At 40.2% G+C, this 21,275-nt stretch overlaps 1 protein-coding gene across 1 annotated transcript in view; it reads left to right on the forward strand.

Moving 5' to 3' along the window:
- The window catches only part of ENPEP (glutamyl aminopeptidase), an 89,640-nt gene that overhangs the window by 42,258 nt on the left and 26,107 nt on the right, over positions 1 to 21,275 (forward strand). The window contains exons 9-11 of the mRNA XM_037156260.2: positions 4,511 to 4,576; positions 4,676 to 4,827; positions 15,841 to 15,920. Of these exons, the coding sequence (XP_037012155.2) occupies positions 4,511 to 4,576; positions 4,676 to 4,827; positions 15,841 to 15,920 (298 nt within the window). The remainder of the gene's footprint in view (positions 1 to 4,510; positions 4,577 to 4,675; positions 4,828 to 15,840; positions 15,921 to 21,275) is intronic.

The following is a 21,275-nucleotide window of genomic DNA, read 5'->3' on the forward strand; positions in this document are numbered from 1 at the left end:
ATCTAAAGATAAATAAATAAAAATTAAAAAAAAAAAAAAGAAAGTCTTATAAGCTTTCCATCCGCTTCAGACTCAGATTTCCTCATATCCGTGCTCAGTGTAGGCACCGTTAGTGCGGAACTCTCCCATCCATATCTGTGCATGCGCCCCGGTGCCTAGTAGAATGCTTTACCTGTGTTAGGTGATCCCCAGAATGTTTCTGGAATGAATGAGTGAATAGTCTATGATAAGTAACACAGAAATAAGCAGGCAATTCCTTTAAAAAATTAAATTAGAATCCATTTGCATCATTTTTATTCCAAATTAAACTAATGGACAAAACATTCCTGGACTCTCCAAAGTTGACCCTAAATTAAATGCTGTTTCACGTTAACTTCTTTGGAGAAGTACTGAGAGTTTTTACAAGTGAGCAACTACTCTAATCATTCAATAATAGTGTTGCACTTTCTTTAGCTCAGGATCTGCTGTATAATTAGTTAAAAACCCAGTCCTGTCTAAAACTAATATTTCTAAAGTTAAAACTGTGTTCCTTCACCCTGACTGTGATTAGAGATGGCACCAGAAGCTGAATAGAAAAATGGAAATTCACGTTTCATACTATTATAGTGCTATGAAGTGAATTTACCAACAAATAAAAATAGCCCCCCCTGTAACACAGTAGCTCTTTTCCTTCAATCTACGAGCACTAGCTAAAATCTGAAAATAGTATACAAGGCCACACTCAATAAGCCTCAATAAACTCTCACACCAATTGGAACTACCCTTCACATAGTTCGAGGTTCCAAACAGGATTTTACCTTGAGTTATCATCATACTGCCTGCCATTGTCTGAGATCTTTCCCTGGCAAATACTGACTTTATGCCAAAAGCGACTCTTCATTAGCTAACCAGGGGCAGCACTAACTCTGGGGTGGCCGGCCAGCCATCTCTTCTCTTTCCTGCTCATCACCTTTCCCCAAGCACAAATTAGCAAAGCAGGAATGGAGTGAGGGGGAATAAGAGCAAAACCACCAGTGGGAAACTCTTTAAGGCTGTGCTCATACAGAGAAAAAGCATCATAGACAATAGGGCCTTCATAACAGTGTATGGTCAAGAAATGTTTAGAAGCTCAGAAATATATCCATCCTTTCTTTTTCTCCTCATTATCAGCAGTACCCTTGATAACACAGGAATGGCTCAGCTGGAAAATGTCTGTTCCTGTCCTGTGATACTGGTAATAGAAATGGTTGTTTCCTTTCCTGAGGGGCTGCTATTAGTTGACCTAGGTTGCCATGAAATTTTTACTGGAATTGTGGTCTTTCAAGGTGAAGAAGAACATTTCTTAGTGTAGAACATTCATTCAGAAGTACAAATCTGGACAAAATAAAACGAGTACCTTTTTTACATTTAATACTATTCTGTATTATTTCAGGTGTACAGCACAGTGGTTAGACAATCATACACTTGACAAAGTGTTCCTCCATATCGCCAGTGCCCACCTGGCACCACACATGTCACAGTACTATTGACTGTGTTTCCTATGCTGTACTTTACATCTCTGCAAGTATTTTGTAACTACCAATTTGTACTTCTTAATCACTGCAGCTTTTTCACCCGCTTCCCCAAAACCCCTCCCCTCCGAAACATCAGTCTGCTCTCTGAGTCTGAGCTCATCTGTGCGTCTGTTCCAACTTCATTTATTTATTCTGTTCTTTAGATTCCACATATAAGTGAAATCATATAGTATGTATCTTTCTCTTTCTGGCTTATTTCACTTAGCATGATACCCTCTAGGTCCATCCATGCTGTCGTAAATGGTAAGGTTTCATTTTTTTATGGTCCAGTAACATTTCATTGTATATATGTGCCACAGCTTTTTTATCTACTCATCTATCGGCAAACACTTGGGTTGCTTCCATATCTTGGCTATTGTAAATAATGCTGTAAAGAACATAGCATTGCATATATTATTTTATGTTAGTGTTTTGGGTTTCTTCAGATATATACCCAAAAGTGAAATTGCTGGGTCATGAGGCAGTTCCATTTTTAATTTTTTGAGAAACCTCAAGACACTGTTTTCCACAGTGTCTGTTCCAATCTGCACTCCCACCAACAGTGCACTAGGGTTCCCTTTTCTCCACAACCCCACCAGCCCTTGTAGTTTGTTGATTAACTGATGATGTTCATCTGACAGGTGAGAGGTGATATCTCATTGTGGTTTGCATTTACAATTTTCTCATGATTAGTGACATTGAGCATCTTTTCATATGGCTGTGGGCCCCCTGTGTGTCCAAAATGAGTACCTGTTAATATAAATGTTCATTTAGCCTCTAGATCAATAGAAGCAAGCAAATGCAATTTTAAAAAGCAACAATAACTATAGTGATGAAAACCACACAAACTGGTCCAGGATTCAGAATTCTTTACAGAGTAATGTCAGGCAAATTTCTTTACCTCTTTAATCACCATTTTCCTTTGCCCCTCCCTCAAAATATGGGAGGTACATTAAATAATATGTAAGGTCCCTTCCAGTTGCAATAGTGCTCATTTCTAAGCTCAAGACATTGGGAAAATACTAGTAAACTCCTCCAAATTAATTTCAAGAAGCTACTATTTACTAGAATTTGTAATTAACAGATATCTATGGTTATAATTACTAGTACAATAAGCCAGGCAGTGAAAGACAAATACCATACGATTCACCTTTAACAAGAACCTAAACAACAAAACAAACAGACAAGGAAAATACAACCAAAGACACTGAAATAGAGAACAGGCTGACATTGACCAGAAGGGAGAGGGGAGGGAATTTCAGGGGAAAAGGGGAAGGGTTTGCAGGAACAAGTACAAAGGACACATGGACAATAATAGTGGTGGTGGTGGGGGGGGGATGGGAGCGAGGCGGGGGGGCTGGGGGAAAGGCAGAAAACTGTAGCTGAACAACAATTTTAAAAAAAGAACAGAAAGTGTTATTTTCAAAGTGAAAAACCAACACAAAAGATAAAATGAGTGACTTCTGCAAACTCTGGAATGAATACCTGAAATTTCTTCTCCCTTCCTTTGCCTGCCCTCTGGTGGCAGGGCTGACTCAGAACAAGTCTGAAGGCAGCAGTCCAGACTGGCGGGGCCCTTTCAGGCTCTGTGGAGCAGTCTGCTAATGCTGTTTGATCTCTCCATGCCTAAAAAGCAGAGGGATTTGGAAGCTAATGTGACTTAGGTATGGCACCTCCTAAAAATTATAGCAACTTACAGTGAAAATTATATGTGCAAAGTCACCCACTAGTTATTTTCTTTGGAAGCTGAAGGAACACTAAGGAAGCTTCTGTCTCTGTCAAAGACGCCCAGGTTGTAAGCGGGACCGTGCTAGAGAGAAACGGGGGTGATGCAGTGGGAGCCGTGCAAGGGTCCTGGGGAAGCACCAGTGGGCTCAGTTTGAGATTGGGAGAAGACAGGGAGTGTTCTCTAGGGAGATAGATGTCTCATGACATCTGAAAACTCCGATGTACAGAGATTTTCGTGAGTAGAATTGCCTACAAAGGAAGTCTTCTAGTTAAAAATGTGTATTTTAAAAATATTTGAAGAGTGAAGACTTATTTGAATAATTTCCCCAGTTTTCCCACCATCGGTATCATCGTTATTTGCAAGCTTGCATACTCATTTCTGTGCAGCGGGGTCTGCAGACTACTGCCTGTGGGCACCCTCTGGCCCACCACTCAGTTTTGTAAGGCCTGCAAACAAAATTGTTTCTAAATTTTTAAATGGCTAAAAAAAATCTGGAAGAGAGGACTATTTCATGACACATGAAAGTTATGGGGAATTCAAACACCAGTGTGGGTAAATGAAGTTTTATTGAAAGTGCCCGTTCATTTACATATTATTCATGGCTGCTTCTCGGCTATGGAGGCAGGGCTGAGTGACTGCAACAGAGATTTTTACAGCCCACAATGCTTAACATCCTTACTGTGTAGGTTTTTACAGAAAAAGTTTGCTGAGCCCTGGCTTAGAGCCAAGCTCCTTTGTTTTATGTCCACACATCACTTCATCCTTCATGTGTGTGATGGGGTCATACAGTGTCTGCGATGAGAAAACACCACCAGAACTGAAGGTAGGAAATGCAGCCAGTAGGTGCAGCCAGGTTAGCACCGCTGAGTGAAGATCACAGAATTGTGGGTCATCCTGCAGAGTAGATGGGGAATGTTAGGGACTGTTGACTGCTGAACACTTGACTCCCTGTAAGTGTCTTCTATGGCTTATCCTGAAAAAATGAAATTCACAATTCCATTGATGAAAAAACTCTATCTCATTAATAAGAACAAATATTTCTTATGCTTTACAAGTAAGTTATTGTTTGTGCAGTGTTTTTATAGGTTAACAGTGTTTTCCATACAGTATATCATTTGATCTTCATTCCAGGTACACTTGCTACATTATACTTCTCAGGGAAATATGTCCAGGGGGTTCAGGTCATGTTGGGAAAGCACGAGAAAAGCAAACAGTGACTCCTAAAGAACGTGTTCTCTTTCACATACAGGCTTATTTGGAAAAATACAAATTTAAGAATGCAAAAACTTCCGATTTTTGGGAAGCACTTGAAGAGGTAAGGAGTATATACCCAAATATTTCTTTGTTTTATCAACAAATGATTTACCAATCACTCCTTTACCTGATTATTTATCCCATGTTTTTTAAATCCTAGGCAAGTAATCTACCAGTGAAAGAAGCGATGGACACATGGACCACCCAGATGGGTTATCCTGTACTTAATGTGGAAAATAGGAGTGCCATCACACAGAAACGCTTCCTACTGGACGCAGGAGCTGATCTTTCTCAGCCACCTTCAGATCTTGGGTAAGGGTCTATAATGCATTTCAAGAGAAAAGCAGAAATTTGATGGAAATAATGGCCATTTGTTTAGATCTTGCTCTTCAGTACATGACTGATCGGGGAATAATATAAAAGTATGGTGTCTTTAGGGAAACGAAGGCATTTAAAAATAGCTCAGTGGTCTCCAGGTTCAAAATGCATCAAGGTCCTGTTCTTCCCAGATATCACTGAATAAAGAGATAGAAGTGCTGGGAGAAAGAAACTTATAAAAGAAAAGAAAGGAAAGGAAAGGGAAGGGGCTCCATGTACCAGAGCATTCTAGAAGAAGGAAAACAGAAGGAGACCTATTGACAAAAGACAAACTAAGGAAGATGCAAACAGTGAAAAGAGACTTGCGGTGTAAGTGAAAGCTGATCGTCCCTTTCCCTAGACAGGCTCTGGGCTCAGTGTCAGCGTGAAGAGTTGGCGGCAGCAGTGAGAAATGAGGCTGGAAATAGGCAACTCGTTTGAATTCTAGACTCAGGTCATTGTGCCCTCAGAACGTGCCCTCCACTTTTCCTTTATCTACTGCCAACGTTCCTTCTGTACGGAGCTCTCAGAAGTCTGGCAATGACTCAAGGCAAAATTCCAGAGGGTTTTTTTTCTTTTGGTCTAAAGAAATTGATTTCGTAGAGGAGAGCTAAGGATTTCCCTTAGGTTGAGATGCTAGAGTAAATCTTCCCTTGTTATGGTAGGATGGATGGGTGGAGACACCACCTCCCCTCATTGATGCACAGAGCTCCCAGTCAGACTTCCCAATGAACTTGTGTTCATTAGAGAAGCCAGTGTCAAAAAAACGTGACTCCTGCCCTGGCCGGGTAGCTCAGTTGGTTAGAGCATTGTCCCCATATGCTTGGCTGTGGATTTGATCCCTAGTCAGGGCACATACAGGCATCAACCGATGAATGCATAAATAAGTGGAGAAACAAGTCAATGTCTCTCTCTCTCTCTCTCTCCTTTCCTCTGTCTCTCTAAAATCAATCAATAAAATGTGTGTGTGTGACTCCCTTCTCAACAGTAGAGTGATTACATCCCAGACACTAAGAATAATCAATTTTGTCCTTTTTAAAATATGAATGGATGATCAAGGATTTAAAAAACACATGAAAAGAATCTAAAATCATAAAGGATAAAATCCCGCCTGGACAAACATAACACCTGTCTCTGTAAGAAATATAATTGAGGAGTAGAATAAATTTATGGAATAGAGTAAGAGACCAAAGACCTTATTCTAGCCACTACCTAAGAGGAAGATGACTTTTAAAAGACAAAACGAGAGCACAAAAGGTCTCTAGAAGATTAAGTTTTGGATTGTAAAAATATGTAATAGACCAAAGAAATTTGGGGCATTTTCTAAAAATATAAGACTAATAATACACATAGAACTGGCAAATAGGATAGAGAAGACAAATATGGAAAGTCTAACTGCCAGCTAATAAAAGTCTCCCATAAAAGGAAAACAGAGAAACTTGAGTTATATTGAGAAATAATAAAAGACACAAGGATTCTGACGAAGAGACCCCATTGAGTACACATTTTTGCAAGAAAAAAATGGAGCAATGGTCTAAAATGGTGAGACGCGGCGTATTTTCAACCCGTTCTCATTCTCTACCCAGTGAAACTAAACCAAATGCAAAGAAAACTCAGTAAAAATGTCTTCAGACAGGCAGTCCCAGAAAATGCTTTCCACACAGCACTTCTTCTGAGGCACTAAGACTGTGTGTACACCAGGAGGTTTGGAAGAAGGAGAGGAAAAATATGAATGCATCAATAAAAGATGAAATGAGGTCCGGGCAATAGTGCATCCCACCTAAGAAAGCCAGGAAGGGAAAAGCAGGCCGGTAGTGATGCAGGGGGCTCAGGGCCCTGAGCCACAGCAGGTGACCGGGGTAAGGTGGGTGATCTGGAGAAAGAGTGATTGGGAGGATGGAATCACTTGAGGAGTTGATGAAGGCCCGTCATTTTGCTCGACTATAAAGAGATAAATAAATAGTTATATGTAAAAATTGTGATTAAAAATATTAAGCAGGTAGAATGATTTCATGCCATTGGTATAAGAAAAAAGAGTCCATTTGACCCTTATGTTAGGATGTTAGGGGAAATCTTAGTTATTATTTTTTTTAGATTTTTAAAATTTATTTACTTTTTAAAAATATTTTATTTATTTATCTTTAGAGGGGAAGGAAAGGAGAGAAGGAGAGAAATATCAATGTATGGTTACCTTCTCGTGAGTCCCCTGCTGGGAACTGGCCTGCAACCCAGGCATGTGCCTCAACTGGGAATTGAACTGAGATACTCTGGTTCACAGGCCTGTGCTCAATCCAATGAGCTACACCAGCCAGGGCTATTTACTTTTTCTTTTTAAAGATTTTATTTAGGGAAATCTTATTTATTTAACTCTTGGCCATGGGATTAAACTGTAGAGAAGGACATAGGAGGTCTGTCTGGAAAAAGTCCAGCCATTGTTAATATAACAGGAATGACTTCTGGACTTCAGTGTAACCTGGCAGCCAAGGAGAGTGGACTGGAATGCGCACACACATGAGCAATGATGACTTCACGGTACTGGTCAGTGGGCGCAGTAGACACCATTGAGTGAGCATGTGTACTGTGTGGCCATCACATTCAAAATGACTTAGCAAGTAGAGCTGTGAATCTGCATCAGACTTTGCACGAAGCTTGAACATTCCTCTGCAGAAACCATTTGGATGATTCAGAAGGCCGCAGCTGTGGGCAACTGGTGATGGACAGCTTAATCAAGACAATGCGCCTGCTCACACATCATGTCTCTTGCAGTTTTTTGGTGAAACATTGAATCACCCAGGGAACTCAGCTCCGCTATAGCGCAGATTTGGTGCCCTGCAACTTCTGGCTTTTCCCAAAACTAAAATCACCTTTGAAAGGGAAGAGATTTCAGATCGTCAGTGAGAATCAGGAAAATACAATGGGGCAGCTGATGGTGATTAGAAGAATTGTGCGAGGTCCCAAGGTGCCTGCTTCGAAAGGGACTGAGTCATTGTCCTAAGTGCAATGTTTCTTGTATCTTGTATCTTCTTTAATAAATGTCTCTATTTTTCATATTACGAAGCTAAATATATTCTAGACAGACCTTGTATACCTCCAACACACTTGTCCAATAATATGCATATAGTATAATTTCATAAGTGTTATTTATCGGCTTTTAACTTTTACAATCAACCAATGGATAACAAATACAGAAATCTTATTATGGTAGCAGAGTAGACTGTAAATATAAATAGTCAACATTGTAATAAGGAAAAAAGCTGACATGAGAAAGGAGCTGGAAGAGGGAGAAAGCTGGAACACTAATTCAGGCAAGTGCTGGAGCCGGCTCCAATCCTGACGCAGTAACATCATGCTGGTACCTTGGAATAATTGGTCATAATGTGAGTTCATGGAAATCAGCGAAATAACTATACACTTCTCCCCACAGCCAGTTTATTACCAGTACTCCACAAGAGAAATCCTTTCTTTGCAGTTAGAAGGAGGAGCAATACTCACATTTATGAAACAAAAACAGCAGAATGAGTATATTATTTAAAGGAAAAATTATAACCTAGAGAGAGTTTAATAATAATAATAATTTTATTTTATTAGATTTTGACTGTTAAAAGGGGAATGGATGAGGAAGTAATATAAGGAACTAAATCACCCTCTTTCTTGGGTGAGTTAATAAATACTATAAAAAAATAGAGGTGTCGAGTTATGGAGTTAGACATTGGAAGAGTAAAAACCAGAAGCATTTAAAAGACGTTGCTTCTAAGAAGTACTGGCCTGTGGGAAACATGGAGAAGGAGACTGTGGCTTTTCAACAATCCTTTCTCTAGATTTTGCTTAAGGATGTTTTGCTTACTAATTGTACAAATGAAATTTTTGGAGCACTTACACAGCAATTACAAACTCAGATTCTCTTGCATGTATCACTTATAAGAAAATTTTGAACATCACTTAAAATTTTATTAAATTCTACTTATAATTTCAAAATACAAACACCTAAAGACACAGATTTATAAATCTAATTATAAAAACCTTAGCCCTGGCTGGTGTGGCTCAGTGGATTGAGCACCGTTCTGCGAACCAAAGAGTCACTGGTTTGATTCCCAGTCAGGGCACAGGCCTGGGTTGTGACACCCCCCTTCCTCTCTCTCTAAAAATAAATAAATAAAGTATAAAAAAATTTTAAAAAACTTTCCTATACATTTTATGAATTTAAAAAATCAAAATTTATAAATATAGTATATTGAATTTCTTGGACATTTTCAATGTAGTAAGAATCATACCTTTAACTACAAAGTCGGAACTATCTAGACAAATACAACTGTGCATTAAGGTATTCTAAGAATTCCAATTAAAATTACAAACCAAATATGTCATTTCCTCTAGTTTGCCAGACTTTTGAAAATCTGAACTATGTGGAAGCTGACAAAACATGTACAACATGACTGATGATTTCAGTTTATCATCCTTGTATAAATGCTACTCGTACAAAAGTCTTCATACTTTATCTCTTTATGTGTAACTGAATGCTTATTTTTATATATGTTTCTGAAGTGCCAACCACTCCCAGCTGGAGAGAACAAAATCAGGCTCTCGGGACCCCCAGCCCCTCGGTGTACCCGTTTGGGGTTGTCACTCCAGAGCCCCATTACCCACCTGCGCCTCTTCCTAGGCTGGATCCTGGCCACATGGGGGCTACACGGTGTGACGTGGTCCCCTTGGACATGGTCCAGTCTCACCCATGCTAATTTTCATTGTCCCTTCTTTCAACTTCTTCACACAGTTTATATGGAAAAAATTTTGCATCTACCCCAACTCAGGTGGCATCTAATCTCCACTGCCTGATTTCCACTGGGAAGCCCTTTCACCCTCTTTATCTCTTTTTTAATAGTCTTATTGGCCTTATTTTATAGTCACACATATAAATCATCACAGATCAATTATTCAGTAGCAATTAGGACGACATGAGGAAGAAGAGTTATAGGGTGTGAAATGTCTCAGAAAGTGTTTCATTTAAGAACTGTAACCTCCTTCCTTTATAGTTACTGTTTTATGTTCTAGCAAATTAGATTGGCCAAATTTAATACTGGTGGAGCCTTTAGATATTAAAATTTAAAAGTATTTCTCTCTTGTGAAACAAGCTTCCGTTTGGAAGTTTCACAGCAATTATTCTCTCCTGTCACATGTACCCACTGCTAGGCTGAGCCTGGATTGATGGGCAGGTCAGGACGTGGGGGGGGGGGGGGGCTACAGAGGAAGTGATTTGTAAGCTGAGTAAATTGGTGTGGGGGGTTGGCCATCAGGGGTGTTCAAAACAAAAACTACGTGTCTGAGGGCTCCAGAGTTAAAAAGGAGCATGAAACGTGTAACATGCAACACTCATTGAGAATTTTCTAAGTAGCTGGCACTATTTTAAACAGTATTTATGGTGTATTATTACAATGGATGGGGAAGTGGAGGCAGCAAGTGATTAAATTTTTATGCGTGGTTACACAGAGTAAAAGCGATGGAGCCTTGACTCGAGCGCAGGCAGTTTGGCCCCCAAAACCAGGCAATCAGGAGGCGCTGGGAGGAGTCGTGGGAGACGCAGCCGGAAGGAAAGCAGGTGCAGGGCGTGCAGACCGTGTTAAAGGTTTTGAACAACAGTGTGCTAATTCGAGGACTTTAAGGAGAGAACTGCTGGATCTTATTTACATTTTTCAAAGTTCCCCTCTGGCTGCACTATGGAGAACGGATCAGGGGGTAAAGAGTGGGACACGGAGACTGGCTGCGGCAATACTATGGGGAGATAGGAGAGCCTGTGGAATGATCAGCTGCACCGAGGGGTGTGGCTGATGTTTCAAAGATTAGGCTGAGCTCAAAGTCCTCATTAAAGAGCAAAACAATATTCAGGGAATTCAGTCAGATGCGTTTTGCAAAAACGATCTCTTTTTAGAATATTGTTGTATAGTGTTCATAGCCATTTTTTTTTCTAGAGAAATGCAAGATCTTTACAGACACACTTTGAGATACGTGTTCTATGCGTTAAGTAACAGAACCTGTTCTCTGGCTTCTCATTCAGAGCTTTGGGAATGCTAACAGCATTCCCAGTTACAGCACACTCGGGTGTTTATAAAAATTCAAATTGGCAAAATACTTTCTGTCCGTGACCTCAGAGAATGAAGAGCACTGAGAATTATTAAATTAGCTACTTGCAAGGTGCTGGTTGGCACCTGCACTGCAGAAACCCGGAGAAAGCCCGCGCTGCTCCCGGTGGAGGCCTGCGCCCAGCCTCGCTCCTGGAGCCCCCAGGCAGGCAGCGCTGCGGGCCGAGAGGAACTGCAGACACTGCATAACGTCCTCTCCTCCGAGTTCCGAAAATTAATAGTTCTCCCCAAAACAAAGGAGAAAATAGGAGTGCCTAGACCAAATGAGATCAGTCAGGGAGTGTCTGTGTATACTTCTTTATCGTTTGTTGACTTTGGAAAGCAAAAATCATGATGGCAAAAACTTTTTTTCACTCTTCTCCACTGCAATGGCATAATAAAATATATTAAAAATAAAATAAAAATAATAAAAAAGATCATACTAACTTAAAAAAAAGAATGAATGGAAATAGAGAGGTGACTTGTTATCAACTGAATAAAGTCTGCTTGTCCTGTTAACTATAAACTGTTTATTTCATAGTTACTGTTTTATGTTCTAGCGAATTAGATTGGCGGTATTTAAAACTGCTATTTAAAAATGAAAAAAGAAATCCGCTGAAATGTTAAAGGGACTTATCTAAGAAAAAGAAGTTAAAGAAACATGAACAGTGAAAGGACAGCAAACTCACAGTTACTAACAACCACACCTAAAACAAAAGCAAACTAAGAGGACAGCTAGATCAGGAGCAGAACCATAGAAATGAAGATCTCATGGAGGGTTAACAACAGAGGAGTGGGAGGAGGAGAAGGGGGGAGAAGGTACAGAAAATAAGCATAGACAGTAGATAGAAAATAGGGGGGAGGGCAAGAATAGTATGGGAAATATAGAATCTAAAGAACTTAAGACACGTGGTCATAAACTAAAGAGGGGGAATGGTGAGGGAGGGGTGTGCAGGGTGGAGGGGAGAGAAGGGGGAATAGAACAACTGTAACAGCATAATCAATAAAAAAAATTTTTAAAAATGAAAAAAGATTTCTCTCTGGAGAAACAAACGTCCGCTGGAAGAACCAACGGCACAGTGACTGCTCCCTTCTGTCTAATGCACTCACCGATCCTTGAGCCGGACTCATTAACACTGTTTGTGAAACAGAGAAATTGGATTTCTTAAAACTGCTCCTTGGCTATGGGTTCTTCTTCACACAGAAGAGAAAAAAATTATTTAGAAGTGAACTAAATATAACCTCATGTCTAGAATTACTTTTTAAGTAATAATAAAACTATAAGTTGCATTCAAGTTTTAAAACATGGAATTATGTTAACATTTATATTTTCTCTAATATTTCATTTCTACCTTCAGCTACTGTATTTAGGTTGATAGATGCATGATTTTTAGTGCTCATTTATCATAAAGTCAAGAAATTGTACCATTTAAAAAAAAAACATATTACATATGCGTAGAAAAACAAACGTAGGAGACAGATGCTTCCCTGTTGAGAACACTTGTTAAAAATCGGTAGTTGCTCCTGAGCAAATAAGTGAGAGAAAGACATATCAAAAGTCATCCTTACGTATTTTTCACTTGATTGAAAATTTAGATTGTAATGTACTCCTTCGTGCCCCCAGAGTAATGGGTTCCTTCTCCAGCCCTGGTGGCCTCCTGCTCCCAGTTGAGACTTGTTCATGTCAGGTGGACAGTGGTCGGTTAAGTCACACTATAAACTCAACAGCATCCTTCTCTTTCTCACTGTTTAAATATTCCAAGATTAGGGAATTCTTACTGACCAGTAACTTTTTATAATCCAAATGGTGTAAGTTATGGTTTTAACACCATGGCCTCAGCCGTCTCTTAGAAGCGGTCCCCATCCAGGTCTCCATTGGGGGAATTCACTGCCAGGCAAACGCGTGTCTCTGACAGGCCACTCAGTGTGGGAGCGTGGGCGTAGGGGTCTTCCCTGGGCCACAGTCAGTTTCCTTATTGACCATTAAAGTGACCATATTGAATACTGCCAGAGCCTGTTATATTGTTAGATATAAAGATAAAGGTGAATGAATTATGCTTTTAAAAATGAAATCTGATAGTCCTGAATTTTAGATAACATATAGGAGACTCTATTGCTTCGTTGATGTCATTTCCATTGCTTGACATTTTATATTCCATAGTCTATTATTTTACTCAGCTTCAACTAGATTAGATCCGGTAAGTGATTCTAAAACTATAAAACTATATAGCCTCAACCCTCTATCCTTTGTTTCTTAATGATACTCTTGCAGACCTCAGAGCAGCGTTTTTCAACATGACCTTAGCAGTCTAACTCGTGCCCACTTCCAGGCACAGTGCAGCCCCAGACACCATGTTTGGGGAGAAACAGTTGAGTGTGTGCATGGGGCTCTGTTGTCTCAATCAGGTTGGCATTGGGGAAAGGCAAGGAGAGGTGAAATACCAGTAGTTTACATGCAGCAGCAATGAGCAGAGCAGCGAAAGAGTGAAATGTGTAGGTAGGATGGGGCTTTTAAATATGTCTCTTTGTCTGTCTGAGAAGCTACAAGGGATCATTCTTAGGTTGGCTTCCCTAAAAGCAGACCATCAAGTGATAGCCTCTCATTAGGATGGTTTCTAAGCAAGACTGGCAGAGGACTGGGAAGTGGGAAATCAGGCAGAACAGGGTACTATATCAAGCCAATCTTGCAGAAGAAAGTGTCTGGGGACAGTGCTTCAGAGAGGTCCTGACAGATGAGGCAAGGTAGTCTCATGCCCATGCATCGCTGGCTGAGGGCTGCATCCAAGCATGTAAGTTCCCTGGCCGTTCTGGCTTTCCTTGCTCAGGCAGCCAGAGGACAGCCCTTCGACAGGGAGACTCGGGTTCTGGCTGTCTCAGGGAAAGCACAGTGGAATCTGGGGTGTACGAAAATGACGAAGAGACTCCAGGCGGTGAGGGTGGAGCATTGACAATGTCCGCTGCAGCAGCCAAGAAGCAACCTATATATTGGTTCTATGAAACTTGCGACCAAAAACATCCCACTGCAATAGAACCCTCCAAGACAGCTAGTAAGAACACAACCCTGTAAAACATTTTAATCGCTATGAAATAAAGCATAATTTCTTTCATGTAGATAGCAAAATATATTCTCCCTGAATGACATAAAACTTATTATATACTGAAAATAGGAAATATCATTCCCCCATTTTCTACTAAGGGCTTAAACAGACGAGGAAAAACAAGGCCGGCTGTGAGAAACCCAGACACAGACTCTTCCTCTCCCTAGATTTCCTCTATTTTTCTGATTGATAGAAGACGATATGAGAACAAACAATGAAAAAGACAGTTAAGATCTCGTTTAACTTGTTTTTATGTAGCTTATTTTTCAATTACAGTTTACATTGCCGATTATTCTGTACTAGTTTCACATGTACAGCAAAGCAGTTAGAGAATCATGCACTTTACACAGTGGCCCCCCACTGCTTCAGATACCCACCTGGCCCAGGCATCCCTGTCCCCAGGCTCGGACCAGTACTTGTCAGTGGCCAGTTAGGAACCAGCTGCACAGAAGGAGGTGAGCAGTGGGCCAGGGAATGAAGCTTCTCCTGCATCAGCTCCTGAGCTTCACCCCGAGTCCTCTCTCCGCCCCTCCACCCCCATGGAAAAATTGTCTTCCACAAAACTGGTTTCCGTTGCCAAAACGGTTGGGGACCACTGACCTGGCCCCATACGTAGTTACCAGGGTATTACTGCCTCTATTCCCTATTTATGCTGTAATCTACATCTCTGTGACTATTCTCTGTAACTACAAATGTGTACTGCTTAGTCCCTTCACCTTTTCACCCAGCTCCCCCCAAACCCCCTCCCCATGATAGCTGCCAGTCTCTTCTCTGTTTCTGTGAGTCTATTTCTATTTTGTTTATTTTGTTCTTTAGATTCCACATGTAAGTGAAATCATATGGTCTTTGTCTTTCTCTCTCTGGCTGATTTCACTTAGCCTAATACTCTCTAGATCCACCCATGCTATTGCAAGAGGTAAGATTTCATTCTTTTTTCTGGCTGAGTAGTATTCCATTGTGCAAATCACAGCTTTTTTACCCACTCATCTTATTCATGGGCACTTGGGTTGCTTCCATATCCTGGCTGTTGTAAATAATGCTGCAAGGAACACAGGGGTCATATGTCATTTAAGATCTCCTTTATGAGTTTTCAAGACTAACATGTTAAACATATATTGTATCAAAACACAAAGGTAACCTCCTCTCCCCCCACACCACCACAAGAAAATACTAAGTATCAAGAGGAAACTGAGTTGTGCTTGCCTGGTGGTATTTTCTTAGCACACTGGTTCACATGGTTCTACATAGGAGATTTTTGGAGCATGAGAAATTTGAGGAGATGATGGTGCTTGTATCACTTCAGCGTGGTTTCTGAAATGTGTTATTCCCTTTACACCATCTTCAGATTGCTTTCTGAATTCTAAAAATGCTCTGTGCTCCTTGACAGAAACTATAGCATATTGGAGCACATGCAAGTGTACGTATGAATGCTCAGTGTTATTATATGATGTTACGTTTATGCAATATCTGTCTCCCAAAGCCTGGAGGCATTTTATTGAAATGGTCATCTTTATCTTCAGCTACTTTTTTGGCCCAAAGTTCTAAGTTTTAGAGGTTCATGGAGATTGAAAGCAGTTTACACAGCCTGTCTTCATCACTCGAGAACATTGTGTTAACTGTATTCATTGCAGTGCATACGCTGGGTGATCCCTTACATAGAACATATGCTTGTCTATTGCCTTTTAATTATATTTACTTTGGTTATGTTTTAGTTCTTTAATAATAAAAGTAAAATTTTTCTTTTTAAAACACTTTAGTTACACGTGGAATATTCCAGTTAAATGGACTGAAGATAATGTGTCGAGTATTACATTCTACAATAGGTCAGAACTGAGAGGTAAATGTCATCAATTTATTTCTTCTTTGGATTAATGTGATACAAACCTAAGAAATAACAGTAAAGCTGAAACTTATAAGGCAAATTTCAGCTAGAAGAGATATCTTAAATAATTTATGAATGTGTACAAATACTTATCTACAGCCATGAGAACTTTCCTACCTTGAGATATTCTTTTTAATGATTTACCATGACTGACACAACACAAATCCCATATTCAAAGGAGAAGCATCCCATTCTCGAAAACTGGAAGATCAGTCTATGTCCTTTTTCTTTTCTTTCTCCCTTCCCTCCCTCCCTTCTTCCCTTTCTTTCTCTTTCTTCCTTTCCTTTATTTCTTTATACCAGATTAGTAAGCTGTTGAATTTTTTAAGATGTTATATGACAAGCCTGGTTTTTTAAATGCCGTTACTAAGTTAGACCTACCATTTTCCCAAATCAACATATTGAAATATTCAAATGATCTTTTCTGAGCTGTGAGTTGTCATTAATAGCTCAAGACACTATCAGTATCTAAATACACTCATCCATCCATCTACCCACCCATCCATCCTTCCACTATCTCCTTAAATGAATTACCTGGCACTTGCCTGTGTTAAAATTCAGCTGTGACTGTTCTGCTCACTTAAATTGAAATGAATGTATTTCTGTATCCTGTCTCCACCGATTTGTCTTTTTCTTGCTTGGAAATTGTACTTATATAAAAACAAGGAGAACTTACAACATGCCGTCTCCTTCAAATCACTGAAAAAATAACATAAGGCATGCTTTAGCACCCACCCCAGAAGAATCCTGCTTTTTATACTTTACCATTGTATTTGAGTTGTTTCGAAACCATGGCTTATCTAAGACAATGAGACACTTCTTCACCCCTTCATACTAAGACTTGATTTCAGAATAGCATTTGGTAAGGGAGGGAGGTAGATTTGGTTGGGGTGGGGGGCAAGTGGTGGTGGGGGGGGAATGCAGATGACTGTAGTTGAACAACAATAAAATAATTATTTAAAAAAGAATAGCATTTGGTATGATATTTCACCCTTGGCTTCTTAAGCATAGAACTATTTAGATCACCTATCTTTTATTTGCATATATGTATTTGCTCCTGCAAAATATTCTAAAATATTAGTTAGGTATTATTTCCCCTGGCAATTAAAATTTTACTCTATTTTCGGTAGATTATTTATAAAAAACAAAATTTTTGAGCTATAATTCACATGTTATTCAATGCATGCATTTAAAGCATACAGTCCAAAAGTTTTTATTATATTCATAGATACATGTAACTATCACCACATGCAATTTTAGAACGTTTTAATCACCTCACAAAGAAACTCCATACTCTTTAGTTGTTAACACCTCCCAGAACCCTCGCCCTAAGCCACCACTAATCCATTTTCTATCTTTATAGACTTGCCTGTTTGGGAAATTTCACGAGAAGGAATGGTGTATGCAGTGTTTTGTGACTGCATCTCTCACTTACCATAATGCTTTCGAGATTCATTCCTCTCGCTGCATGTGTTAGTATTTCATTCCTTTTTATTACCAAGTTATATCCATGTCATATCAATATAGCTTTTATATACCTAGCTATCAGTTGATTGGCATTTTTTATTGTTTCTGCCCTCGGGCTATTATGAACAATGCCGCTATAAACACTTGTGCAGAAGTTCTTGTGTGGATAGAGTAGATTTCTTCACCTTTTTTTTTACTTCCTTTATAAATCGTTTTTGTGATTTATTTTTTACTTTTACTGTAATCTCTACCCACTTTGCAACTGTCCAGCTAAGATCCTTTTTCTGTGGCTCTTACAACAAAACTTTCTCTTAGTCATTTATGCTATGATGACTTTAATTGCTGTGATTGTGACAGTTTTTCTGAACTCCTCCAGAATTCCCAGACCGCTGCCATTTTGTCCTGGTATTTTACGATTATGCTGTGTTTGAGTACTAAGTTCTATTTTTTCTGAACTGTCTTCTGATCATTCTTGTACTCATAAGCACATTTGCCAAAGGAAGATGGAGAATCAGAAAAGCGCCAGCTTTAAAAATGTGTAATAGCGCTGATTGAAGGCATAAGAAGGCCCAGATCCCAGTGGGGGGTTTTCGGCAGATTTGGTTTAACTGTTACCACACATTTTCCCCATTGGTCACCACTGGTTCACTGAAGGTTGGAGAAATGTCTTGGAAACTGCTTGATTTGCTGTGTACAAATTTAAAAGCATGAATAATTGATTTGTACTGATGTAATTTGCCCCTAATTTTCATAAAGCGAGGCTTCCACACAGTGAATTTTCCAGATAACTAAAGCTTTCTCAAGTGATGGCATGGCTTAGTGGATTGAGTGCCGTCCTACCAATTGAAAGGTTGCTGGTTTGATTCCCGGTCAGGGCACATGCCTGGGTTGTGTGGGCCAGGTTCCCGGTTGTGTTACCGAACAAGAGGTCCGAGGGAGGGGCAATACAATATTTGGCCCACCTAGGGATGCCAAAAACTGCTATACAACAGGGGCCCCTCCCAAGGACAAAATACTAATATCTACTGGGCTCTTCTGTCTGCCGCCAATTGGAAAGATATCTCTCAATGCCAGAGATTTGTGAAAAGGAAACAAAATGTTTATTTAATGCTATTCAGGCCTAATGCCACCACTAAAATATCAAAGTCCTTTAGGGTATACACCTACACCCACACAGCTCTCCCTTCTCCCATTGTCCCAACTCCGGGTACCGTAAATCAGGAAAAGAGCACATGTCTGTATTGCAGGCTGCTGGCACCGTCAGCTGTGTCACTGTGCAGGATCTCGAGTTAATCCAAAGTACTGTGGTACCCTCTCATGGTCCACTGGCAAGAGTTCTTTGTACCCAGTTCCAGTCAAAGTCTCTCTTGCTTTCCAGGCCACGCAGCCAAAGGGGGCATCCCAAAGCCGCGTGGGCCTCTTCTACCAAAGCTGCAGGAGTCCGCACTCCACCAAAAGCATGTGGCTTTCTTCTTCTCCATTCTGGCAAAGCTGCATGGTTTTCTCTTTCACCTGGGCAGTTATCCCCTCATGTCCTGGAGCCTATCTTTTCCAAGCTCTCTCGCAGGCACCTTACTCAGGAGCACAGCCCCTAGTTACATCTTGGGCTTCTGCCCCTCCCTTCTTCCTGAATCAAAACTGGGCCACCGCTATTTAACATATCTATGAAACCAGTTAAAGGTTATAGATATGTTAAATAATCATTCCAGAGGTTAGTTGCAGAACTGTTGCTATGCAAAACAGCTCTCAATGGCCTGGCTCCATTCGTTTCTTCCCCCTGGGGGGAGGGGTGAGGACATCTTATATGTCTCTCCAATATTCCTATACACTTTGAATTCTGGACACCATTCCAAATCTTTTTTGGGGGGACCCCCCCTTGTATCAGTTGGGGGCACATGAGAGGCAACCATGTATCTCTTGCACATTGTTCTTTCCTTCTCATTCTTCCTTTCTTCCCCTCTCTCTAAAAAAGAGTAAATTTAAAAAGTTAACGACAATAAAGATTTTTATATATTATTTATATATTAGAATATTTGAAAAATAAATTTCCTCTTTAATTAATTAAATAAATAACCGATTCTTTCAGGCAGGTGTTTATTGAGGACTAACTGCTGTGCCAGACACAGGGATAGGCATGGAGACAAACCGAAGGGGGAAACCGCGCAGTCCCTGCCCTGCCTGCACTTACTGTCCAGGGCGGGTGCGGGCCGGCAGTAGGCACGTAGAATGCTGTTCTGTGAGTGCCTGCTGTGGTGATAGCCAGGGGTGCTCCCCAGAGAAGCACTGGTCTAGATCTGGGGGTTTGGGAAAAGGCATAAAGAAGGAGACATCTAGGCTTAGAGTTAGGGGGCCTAAAGGTAGAGTTTAAATGGGTGCAGGACTTGACTGAGTGTAGGCAAGAGTTGTGCTAGTGAACGCTGGTATGAAAGGGAGAGAGCAGAGGGCTCTCACGGTGACTGTCTGTCTGTCTGTCGTTATAGTTAGCACATTTTTTTTCCCCTGTAGCTATTGACTCACCTGTCTCGCCCCTTTCCTTAGAATATTCCTTGAGGAGATGGAGCTTATCTTTTGTTGTTTTTCTATATCTGCTGCAGGTACCTACTAATTGTTTATTGAATGAATGAATCAATAAATTAATTAATAAACTCTTAATGCCCACTGAGCTTTGATGACAAAACCTATTTTTATCTGAAACTTCAGAATCATGACGAGTCACTTAGCCAAAAGCAAACTAGCCCACTCTTCCTACATCAAAGTGCCTGCTCCATTCTCAGGCTATACACTAAGTCCCTGTTTCCTATTTGGGGACACCCTCTGCTCTCAGCTCAGTGTACTGAATGGGCAATCAGCTCAGGTTACCAGCCTTACCTCCCTGCTCTTGGCTGCTTCCATGACTCACCAGTTAGAAATTTCCCAGGCAATGGTGGGACTTCCCCCAAGGTCTTTTCTTTACATGTTCTATATAACAAAAGGAGAGAAGCTTGCCCTGAAAAATCTCTCTTCTTGTCATCTGTAGTGTATTTTATGCTGTCAGTTTTATTAATCCTTATTCCTAGTACTATTACTTTATATTTTAAACAGTACCGTTGCTGTTTAAGTGTCATGTGATTTGTCCTTTCTTTTTAAAGTAAATTCTAAGCTCCCTGAAGATACTACACATCAGACTTCTTGTCCCCTGCCCACCCTGTTCCCAACAGGGTGCTGTGTGCATCCAAAAGCTGGCTAAGAGTTTAGTAAGTCATTGCTGAATGAAGGCTTGCTTGCCACCACGCGCCTGTGCTTTTAGAGAGGACCTATGCATCCTCCATGCCTGTCTTTAGTCTTAGCTGCTATATTTTCGCTATAGTCAGTGCATCTACATTTAGTAGTATTCCACCTTTTTGTGGAATACTACTTTCCAACATTTAGAATAAATGTTGGAAAAGTCCTGCTTTCCAACATTTAGAATAATTGAAGATTATCACATGATATCCGATAACTAACCTTGCTAAAACAAACTATTTTAAAATAGGCATTTCCAAACACAGGGTCTAGGAGAAGATCTAGGGCATAACCCTTCATCAGGACTTAGTGATGACTGACTTCACATTTGGGAACCCATTCTGAATGGTTTAGATGGCCAAAGTCTGACTATATATAAATAGGATATCACTAAAATTTGATGGTTCTCATATTTAAGTTTTTCATATTGAAATAATGATGGGGATATATTTGAAGATTTAATATAGAAAGAGCAAGAGATATTCTTTATTCTTTCAAGTTGAGCCTTATGGAATGTTTGAATTTTGATTGGATTATTAATGATTCAGTTTTGCAGGTTTGGAAGCTCAGTTTCATCGGTTC

The sequence above is a fragment of the Artibeus jamaicensis genome, unplaced genomic scaffold, assembly GCF_021234435.1.
Source record: "Artibeus jamaicensis isolate MK-2021 breed Jamaican fruit bat unplaced genomic scaffold, CSHL_Jam_final scaffold_3222, whole genome shotgun sequence".
NCBI lineage: Eukaryota > Metazoa > Chordata > Mammalia > Chiroptera > Phyllostomidae > Artibeus > Artibeus jamaicensis.